The 10,807-nt window shown below is 37.8% G+C and overlaps 1 protein-coding gene across 1 annotated transcript; it reads left to right on the forward strand.

Annotated features, from left to right (window-relative positions):
- Positions 1-8,507: 8,507 nt before the first annotated feature.
- Positions 8,508-9,530, forward strand: kcnj15 (potassium inwardly rectifying channel subfamily J member 15; the record flags this gene model as incomplete). Its single annotated transcript, XM_079247800.1, has 1 exon — positions 8,508-9,530. The coding sequence occupies one exon, from the start codon at positions 8,508-8,510 to the stop codon at positions 9,528-9,530; it is 1,023 nt and encodes a 340-aa protein (XP_079103926.1).
- Positions 9,531-10,807: the final 1,277 nt, after the last annotated feature.

Here is a 10,807-nt window from a genome sequence, read left to right on the forward strand (position 1 = left end):
TCCCAGCTTCGAGCTCTAAAACAGGCATCAAGGCATTTGGAAAACAAATGGCGATTATCATGATTAGAGGAGTCTTGCTTAACCTGGAAAGAAAGTTTAATTGTATACGAAAAAGCCTTACGTACGGCAAGAACAGTTTATTATTCATCATTGATAGAGGAAAACAAAAACAACCCTCGGTTTCTTTTCAGCACTGTAGCTAGGCTTACTAGGAGCCGGAGCGCTGTTGAGCCATGTATTCCTTTCTCACTTAGTTTGGGGAGTTTGGGGATGCAATCCACTTAAATCTATTTTTGCGGTTCTCTAATTTCTCCAGAAGTAATGCAATCGCACTTTTTGTGTCACTCCCAACTGGGTACTGGCTACAAATGTAGCATGCTTTTCCTGGAAATGTCTTTCCACATTACTCTTTTTGTTATTTGACAACTTCTCACTACAGAGCAAACATTCAGGCAATCCTTCCGCATTGGCAATGAATGCAAATGATTCGGTCCAAGAAAACGTTGAATCCTCTGTTCTCCTCGGTTATTTTTCTCTTTTTCCCTTTGGGATCCATGGCGCATCACACAGCCCCGGTTTGTTTACAACGCCACCTGCCTCCTCCCGCCCTGCTGATAGGCTACATGTGTCGCAGGCTATGATGCAAATCTTCCTTGACAGAAATGTTGAAATTTAATATGTTTTCTACACATTTTTACAGCATTGGAAAACGTTAAGAATGTTTGTGTCACGTTTGTCCTCCTACAGAACCATATCAAAACAAAAATATAGATCTTTTTCCATTTTTTAAAAACATTTTTGAAAAAGCTCCACTAGGGAGCCACTAGGGCAGCGCTAAAGAGCCGCATGCGGCTCTAGAGCAGCGGGTTGCCGACCCCTGATCTAAACCATCCACCTGTGTCTTAGACCCTCTCCCAACGAGGACATTTTCCCTTTAATTGATACATCACTACTAAATCTTATCAATATGTCTTTAGTGACAGGATATGTACCACAATCATTTAAAACTGCTGTAATCAAGCCTTTACTTAAAAAGCAATCTCTGGATCCAGAGGTGATAGCAAATTATAGACCTATATCTAATCTCCCATTTATGTCCAAAATTCTGGAGAAAATAGTTTCAGCTCAGCTACATGCCCACCTAAGCAAAAATAATTTATTTGAAAAGTTTCAGTCAGGATTTAGAGCTCATCATAGCACAGAGACGGCATTGATGAAAGTTACTAATGACCTTCTTATGGCCTCAGACAAAGGATTTCTGTCCGTACTTATCTTACTTGATCTTAGTGCTGCATTTGATACAGTCGATCATAACATTCTGTTACAAAGATTAGAACAGGTAATTGGAATTACAGGTACAGCGTTAAGCTGGTTTAAATCATATTTATCTGATAGACTTCAGTTTGTTCATGTAAATGACAAGTCCTCCTCACAAACTACAGTAAGTCATGGAGTTCCTCAAGGTTCTGTACTCGGACCAATATGCTCCCTTTAGGCAAAATTATTAGACAGCATGGAATAAACTTTCATTGTTATGCAGATGATACTCAAACATACTTTAAACCAGATGAAACAAATCAGCCCAATAGGCTACAAAATTGTCTCATAGACATAAAGACTTGGATGTCTAGAAATTTTCTCCTCTTAAACTCAAATAAGACTGAAATAATTCTTGTTGGATCCGAAAAACTCAGAGCTAAATTTTCCAGTTTTGTAATGAACCTGGATGGCATTACTTTAGCTTCCAGTGCTACAGTGAGAAACCTTGGAGTAATATTTGACCCTGACCTGTCCTTGGTCCCACATATTAAGCAGGTTACTAAAACAGCCTTCTTTCATTTATGTAATATAGCCAAAATTAGGGACATTCTGTCTCAGAGTGATGCAGAAAAACTGGTTCACGCTTTTGTTACTTCGAGACTTAGATTACTGTAACTCTCTATTACTGGGCTGTCCTAAATATGCCCTGAAAAGCCTTCAGCTGATCCAGAATTCTGCAGCCAGAGTCCTGACCAGAACCAGCAGGAAAGATCATATTTCTCCAGTTTTAGCCTCTCTTCATTGGCTGCCTGTTGAATCTAGAATAGAATTTAAAATCCTTCTCCTTACATATAAAGCCCTCCACAACCAGGCACCACTATATATCAAAGACCTCATAGTTCCTTATATACCAACCAGAGTACTTCGTTCGCAGACTGCAGGCTTACTTGTGGTTCCTAGAGTCTCAAAGAGCTGAGCAGGAGGCAGAGCCTTTGGTTATCAGGCCCCTCTCTTATGGAATAAGCTCCCAGTTAGTGTTAGGGAAGCAGACACCCTCCCCACCTTTAAGACTAGGCTGAAGACTTATCTTTTTGATAAGTCCTATAGCTAGGGATGGTTAGCATCCCTTAGTTAGTCTGCTATAGGTTTAGACTGCTGAGGGACATTTCCTGATACACTGAGCTTCTTTCTCTTTCTCTTTATCTCTCTCTTTTACCCCCCCAATAACAGTGTTGCATCATTAACATGTATGTCTCCTGTCTCAGCAGGTCTCCCTGGCCGGGAGTAGCAGATCCTGTTGTCAGTTGTCTTTCTGTCCTCTTCCCCCCACACAGTAGAGGCAGATGGCTGCCTGTCCTTGAGCCGGGTTCTGCCGGAGGTTTCCTTCCTGTTAAAAGGGAGTTTTTTCCTTCCCACTGTTGCCAGTGTGCTTGCTCAGGACGGGAGATTGAGTTAGACTCAACTCAGTCTGTTGGTTTCCTTATATAGGCTATTATGAATTGGCTTTCATTATGTTTTCCTCTCTGTCTGTAAAGCGTCTTGAAATGGCATTGCCGTGATTTGACGCTATATAAATAAAGTTGAATTGAATTGAATAGTTTTATTTAAGTTGTGTGTTTGGACTGTGTGTGTGTGTCTATGTGCATGAGTGTGAAATTGTTTTTATGTTGTTAAGCACTTTTAAATGCTCCTGTATGAAAAATACTATATTAATAAAGTTTGATTTCATTTCATTTGATTGAAGCTGCTTTGTGGTTCCCTGCTTGCATCATCTTGTCCCCACCATCATACGTATCGCTTCTGGGTCACAACTTAAAAAAGTGTTTTGCTTAATTTCTGTCACTGAATATTGTTTTGCGCTTCCTGGCCACCGTACGTATTTACTGAATGACACAAACACAACTATGAAGGGTTCACAAACTTTCAAGCACAACTTCATACATTTTATCACTTCCTTGTAGTTTTTTCATAACATGTCCTGTCCATCATTAAGCAAGCAGGATAAATGGTCTGGTTGCTGTGTTGTGCTGAGTAAATTTTCTTTTTCAAGAGGAGATTTATATATTTAAAGATTCCCTTAATAATTTAAGTTTATTTTATTAATTTGTTTGTTTATATAGCATAAATGTTTGTTTTACTAGGTTTACATAGTTCTACAGGACCTGACTGGAGAAGAAGTTCCTTGAAGTTTGACCTTCGTTAGTCTGACAGCCTTTATTTGCAGTGACACCAAGAGCGCTCCATGATGTCCTTCAGAGAAATACTGAAAGCTGTAAATCTGGGTGTGTGTGTAAAGCAACAACAACCACCAAAAGGAGCTACACACAGCCACAGCATTCATTGTTGTTGGTCCCAGCTTAGAACAGGTGGAGGAGGGGGAGGAATATAAAACCTACCCACATGCAGATCAGAGTTTACAGCTTGGCTTTGTCTCATTTTTGTTCTACCTGGAACACCACAGTGGGCAAAGTTCAGAGCTCACAACTGGGAACAATAGCAGAAAGAAGACACTGAACTAGACGTTCTCAGGCAGCTTCATTTCACAGGTTGCTGCTGACCCTGAAATAAGACAAACTGAGACAGCTCAACACGACACCACAGCTGGATGTGAGTATAATTAAGATTCAAAAAGAAATCAGTAATTATTAAATATCATGACACATATTCACTAGTTCCTGCAATGGTTTACTATCAGGTTAACTTTTAACTTAGACAGTAACGTGTGGTATTATGGTCATTTATACAGCAGAATAGTTGAGGGATGTTTGATTATTTTTTGTTTGTTTATTTTCTTTCTTTTTTGAGTGATCATATAAACTGAAAAGGCTACATTTCCTCAGACTTAAAGTATTTACTTGCTGCTTTTCTACTATATTGAACTTTTATGAGGATATGCATGTAATCCTGAACTAGTACTTGACTGCATGAAAATGTTGGTGCAATATTTGGAATATGTGTTAATATATCATTTATTAAATGAGACATTTCTGTAGATAAAGTCACATTTTGTATCATAAAGACATTGAACAGCTTTTAACACTTTTATGAAAGAATCTGTTTAACTGTTATTACAACATAAATTGAAAGTTTCCTTGATTGTGAAATTGTTTAATTTATGACTTGGAAATTTTCTCCACCAGAGTGTTCCAGTCAAATCTAGTTCTTCCTTGTAAAATGTAAAAAATGTCTAATAGAGGTTTGAAACAGACAGTATCTGTCTCCAAAAACATTACATGATCATTTTTGCTTGCCATAATCTGCATGTCCCGTAGTTTTTATTATTTCTGCAGTTCCTGTTACCTCTACTGTTATGATGTTTGTAGATTCAGAAAGCAGAGTTTTCATGCCTGCATCAGACTATTACCAAAAGGATAATAGTCGTTCATTCAAATATTAAAATTTGTGTTTCAGGAAAAAAAAGACAGAAAGGAAAAAGAATAGCTTATGTAGCTTTAATAGCAGTACCTGAATCTGCTAGCTTTAGCACTATAGCATATTAAGAAGTTGGTACCTAAATCTGATCACTTGCTAAATCAATCCACTGATTTACAGCAAATCTATGTAAATAAAGTAATTATAACACTTCTGCATAGATTCAGTGACGAATTAACTTCATGGAGGCCTGTGAAGTGGATTTTATTAGTCACAATTCGATAATAAAGAGTTATACTTAAGTCATTAGAAATGTGTTTGTACAATGACAGATATGTTTAGCATTTTGTGAGGATTACAAATAATTTCAGATATTATTTCAGAAGCAGGGCTTTTCACCTTTTTTATCCAAAAGGTAGAATTCAGGGTCATTGCATAGAAAAACAATCTTGGAGCAAGCAGGAACAGAGGTGGTTTTCATCCTTTTAAAAACCCAACTTATGAAAAAATGGGAATAAAAGTCCCAATTTTTTTCAAATAAGTTCTTTATTTGACAAAATGTAACAGAAAAAGTAACATTTTTGGGAGGGTATTTACCATTTATGAATGAATAAATGAATGAATACTTTTTTATTTTGCTTTAAAATCCAAAAATAAAATCATAGTTTTATCAAATATATATATATATTTCATATATATATATATATATATATATATATATATATTTCAGTAAGCAACTGGAAAAGGACTGTAGGCTGAAGGCCCAAGGCTAATTTTTGCCATTGTTGAAATAATTCACAATGAAACGTTAGTACTGATACATCACAAAAGAAAAAGAAAAAAAAATCAAATTTCATTATAACCTTTTATAATATCTGAGATCAAAGTTTATTGTAATATGTCAATATTATTATAGTGTAATCTTCTGCCTCCTGGTATTTATTAGGGGACAGAAGACCAGTACCAATTTGACTAGATTTTGAGCAAAGTTTTATCTATAAAGTAATGCAAAGTGTCTCAGAGTGCTGTATAAAATATGATATGTTTGGCTTGACAGAGTTGAAGGGGTACTGCATAACTTTTGGCCACTAGGGGCGCTAAATTTGTAACTACCCACAGGCCACATGACACTCTCGCAAAATTAAACATTCTCCATCGGTGTTTAGGAATTTAAATAAATGCTGGCGAAAGGTGTGAAAAAGTTCATCACGTTTTAGTACGTTTCACATCGGGTAAAGAGCTAACTTACCGGTCTAATAACACTGTGGCAAACAAGAAAGTGGGTTTTGCATCCACATCGTTCTGTATCAAACTCCAACCAGGAAATTCTTTGCCAAGGTGGACTCGTGTCTTTCTTCTGGAACAATCCCTTTCCCGTTTTCTCCTTCTGGCTTTTTCAGACACTGTTTTTAACTTCCCGTTTCATTCAGCTATGACAAACTTTGGTTGAAAGGGGAGGAAAAGGTAACACAAAGCATAGTCCTCTTTGTTGTAAAGCAAAGCGCTTCAGCTCACATGTTCCCATGAGAGACGGACACCTGCAAAGTTACAACGTCTGGTTTTTGAAGAGGGCAGCCCCCACAAAGCGCTGATAGGCGACTAGCACTATTGACCCCACAATCATCCATTATTACTCACGTTAGGCTAGTGTTTGTTATAAAAGTTACACGGTGTCCGTTTAAATTAAATTATGTATGATGTCAAATTTCTATACACTGGAAACAGTTATTTATTATTGGCAAAAATGACTCATTAAGTAGGTTTTTCTTTCTGGGAAATGAATGTAAAACAACTATTTCTTTTAGGTGAGTTATTAGCTAGCATTAGCTGGTTTAATGCAGCATAAACACTGAAGGGAAATGTCTGCGGCAGCTAGTGATAAAACCACATCTTGATATGTACATGTATATATTTAATTACAACCTAATATTATCCACATGAATCTAACCAAGGAATTGTTTTTATTTTTGTTGTTTTTAAATCTACTCCAAACCGTGCTAATGTTGCATGTTAGCTAGTACGAAAGCTAAAACAGGCCCTCAAAACAGACAAATCTCACAGGTGATTGTATTATCTGTAAACTTATTTCACTGATGTGATCATGTATGAACAACTATAAATCCGTCTAGTACTGACAATATAGATTATTCTCATGATACGCTCACTGGCTTGATAAAAAGTTGAGCCCATGGCAGCAAAAGAAGAAAAAATTGAATAAGACGTTTAGGATAGCAGAACAAAAGCAAATCCAAACATTTGAAAATTTAATTGTCAAAACAAGTGTTTCAGTTTTTTGTCACAAGAGTAAATCTTTTTACATTTCACCATTTTATTCATTGATTTATTACTTAATGGTTGTTATTGACCTTTTTTCCTTGTTGGAACCAGACGCCTTGTGGCTGGAACATTACCAGTAAATATGTATTTTATTCAGTCTTCCTTTTTAAGCTCCTATACACGTTACAACACGCCTTTGGAAAACTAATATCTTTGTGATTTTAATCATTCAGGTTACAAGAATAACTAGATTCAGTTAAGACTTATTTCACACCAGTCACAAATGCAATGGATGTTAAAACTGTGTATGCTTCACTGTAAGAAAAATGCTACTACATGAGCAGAAGTCTTGTAAAGGTAGTCCAATAAAATAGTTGGTCAACAGTGAGTCTTTTCTCCATACAAATCTGTTTTAGGCAAAAATTGCAGTATTTTAAAGGTGTTTTTAGGTTCACAGTGCAGTCAAATCGGACTTTTCCCCTCCTTTGTGTTGCCTGTTTCTGACTTCTTGTTGTCATAAATTGTTTCATATCCAACTCAAGTTATTTTCATATGTGATAATAAATCTGACATGTATCTGATGTTTTTTTCAGTGACCTTCGTCTGAACAGTCCTGCACAACAGTTGCCTTTGATCCAACTTTTATAGCGCTGACATGAGACAACCATCATAAATCTTATGGAGGAAGGACGAGGCAATCAAATATTACTTTTGAAACACTTTTACTTTTTATGTGAATAATCATACTAAATAAATAAATAAAAATCAGATCTCAGCAAAAATTGACCTGCAAAGTGATCATAGAGTAAATTGCCTCAAACTCTTTAATCTTTAATGTGAGTGTATTTGAGCTGGTGGAGGTCTTTACACAAAGTGGAGGTGTGTTTTTTCACACAGTTCTGCTAAATAAACTCAGACACATTTGTGTATCACTTGTTTTTTGCAGACCAAGCAGCTCTCGTCAGTTGTGGTTTCTGTGCAGTGTAGTTGTTAATGCTCACAAAGCCTCCATGCTACATTAGCATGTTGCTATGCTGCTAACCGACAAAGCACCAATTTAACATCTATGCAGCTCAAGGACCACCTGGTCCTCCATTTCTGAATCAGTCCTCATGAAAGCCATTTTCATCACACCTCTTATTGTTATGTTTTCGTTTATAAATAAACTCCAACCATAATATCTCCACTATGGTGACCTTTCAATGTTAAACTGTAATTGCTAATAGGACTATTTACCGCAGGCCCAAACATCAGCACATCATGGCTGATATGTTTTACGCAATTCCACAGTTAATTTTTAACAAGGTGAAGTTGTTAATTAAAAACTTCTGCAGGTTTCAGCTTCATGGGGGTCAGCTGGTTAACATATTATTGACAAAAGAGTGCAAACCAGTTGTCAAACTGACAGCTTGTTTCACAGTCTCATGTGCCATTTAAATATCTCTTATATCGTACTAGCAACAAAATAAATAAAAGACTACAGATGTTGTGGATCCAGTTAGGATATTAAACATATTTTTTGTGTATTTTTCAGACCTTCTTCCTGCAATGCCAAGTAAAACCTCACAAGTTATTAGTCTTTACTGAACCAGAGAAACATGACCAACAGGAAGCCAGAAGTCCTGCGAAGGATTGTGTCAAAGGACGGTCATAACAATGTGCGGATTGACAATGTGGAAGGCATGGTCAAACTATACCTGCATGATATCTGGACTACAGTGGTGGACATAAAGTGGCGTTACAAACTCACTCTGTTTGCTTCCACTTTTGTCATGACCTGGTTAATCTTCGGAGTCTTCTTTTACTTCATCGCCATGGGGAACGGAGACTTCGAAGCTGGGCTTAACTCCAGTCACACACCCTGCATAGTGAACGTGGACACGTTCACCGGAGCCTTCCTGTTCTCCTTGGAGTCACAGACTACCATTGGTTATGGTTTTCGTTACATATCTGAAGAATGTCCTCTGGCCATCTTCATGCTGGTGGCACAGCTCGTTATCACCGGCCTGGCTGAGATCTTTGTCACTGGGGCCTTTCTGGCTAAACTGGCTCGACCCAAGAAGCGAGCAGAAACCATCAAGTTCAGCCAGGTGGCGGTGATCTGCCGACACCGCGGCAAGCTGTGTCTGATGGTGAGGGTGGCGAACATGAGGAAGAGCCTCCTGATCCAGTGCCAGCTAACAGGAAAGCTGTTTCAATCCAATGTGACGGAGGAAGGCGAGAAGACACAATTACACCAAAGATCTGTAGATTTCTGTATGGACTCCAGCGGAGAATGCCCTTTCCTCATCCTCCCACTCACCTTCTACCATGTTTTGGATGAGCACAGCCCACTGTCAGGACTGACAGCAGAAAATCTGCACATCCAAGACTTTGAGCTGCTCATAACCCTCAACGCCACCATGGAGTCAACGGCGGCCACGTGCCAGAGCCGCACCTCCTACGTGGCACAGGAAATTCTGTGGGGTCATGAGTTCAAGCCGGTACTGTTCAGCACCAACAGCAGTCGCTATGTAGCAGACTTCAACTTTTTGGACAAAGTACAAGTGAGCAGCGATGCGGCTCTAAATAGCAACAACACTGAAAAGCTGAGAATGGAAACGGAGTACAAGAAGGATTAGTGGAGGAAACCGCTGCATCACCACAGTGATCACCACCAGATAAAAACCATATTTTTACAATCTGTTTTCTTGTATGATTAGCAGTTTAATAATAATGTGGATGTCTTGTATAGAAACACAATTTCTAGATAATTAATCTACTTCTAATTTGTTTTTCCATCACATTTTCACACGTCCACAACAACACGAATATAAGCCTCTTCCAGCCGGCTCCACAAGCCTGATCGTTTGTCGTCAGTGGGAGGGGCCAACAATTTCAACAAGCATTTGATTGGTTGCCATGTTAGTATACACCCCCAGATGCAGATGAGTCATCAATGTGTTTTCGCAGTCGTCTTCGAACATCTTTTTCCAGTGGAATTTTCCTCAGAAACGACAGTCACCTTGTTTTCTGAACGGAGAACATGTAACTTGCAGATAACCCAGTGTTGAAAATGCCTTAGATAAGTATGTGTGTAGCCCTTTAAGACATGTAATTTCTGACTGATTGTCGGCCTCAGTGATTGGTCCGTGTGTCAGTCATGTCAGCCAATGATAGTGCACTATCCAGCAGATGCATGGGCAGTATGGCCGACGGCATGTTAAAGTGTGGACGTTCTTCATGCTTTCTTGTTAGTTTCTCTTTGTTCTGAGTGTGAGTAAATTGAAACAAAGTAAGTTTAACATACACCTTTTGCTAAATATGTAGTTGCTTTAAATGTTAAGCAGTATGTAAAGTAAACTTTGGTTTGATAATATAACTTGCTACTACTGCTATATACTTATTTGAACATTTGTATTGATTTGCATTTATTGTTCTTTATTGTAGACCACATTAATCTACTATGCAGTAATTAAAGACTGTTATAACGGAACTACAGTTTCATCCTTTACTGGATGCCCGTGGTGGCTGTAAACATCAGAACCTCACTCGTTCATCAGAACACCCAGAGATTCCAGATTTCTACATTCTTGCACCTTCAATCACCCAAATACATTTCCCTCTTTATCTATCTTTAAATTTATAGTGTAAATAGTACTTTGGATTGTCGTTATGGATAATTATATAGTTGAGATTGGTCATGAAATGTTGCGTATGCATGTGTGATTGATTAACTAGCTAGTCTTTTCATTTCACATAATTACAAATAGTTTGTGATTTTATATTTTTATGGGACAAAACTGTAAATCAGTGATCCTCCGTTCTGGTCCTACACTAGGTCTTTTCTGTCTTATTTTGTCTTTTTAAGTATTATGTTGTCTTTATTTTAGTGCTTTTAATGTTGGTTTATTTTATT

Source organism: Telmatherina bonti (assembly GCF_933228915.1).
Source record: "Telmatherina bonti genome assembly, chromosome: 10".
NCBI lineage: Eukaryota > Metazoa > Chordata > Actinopteri > Atheriniformes > Telmatherinidae > Telmatherina > Telmatherina bonti.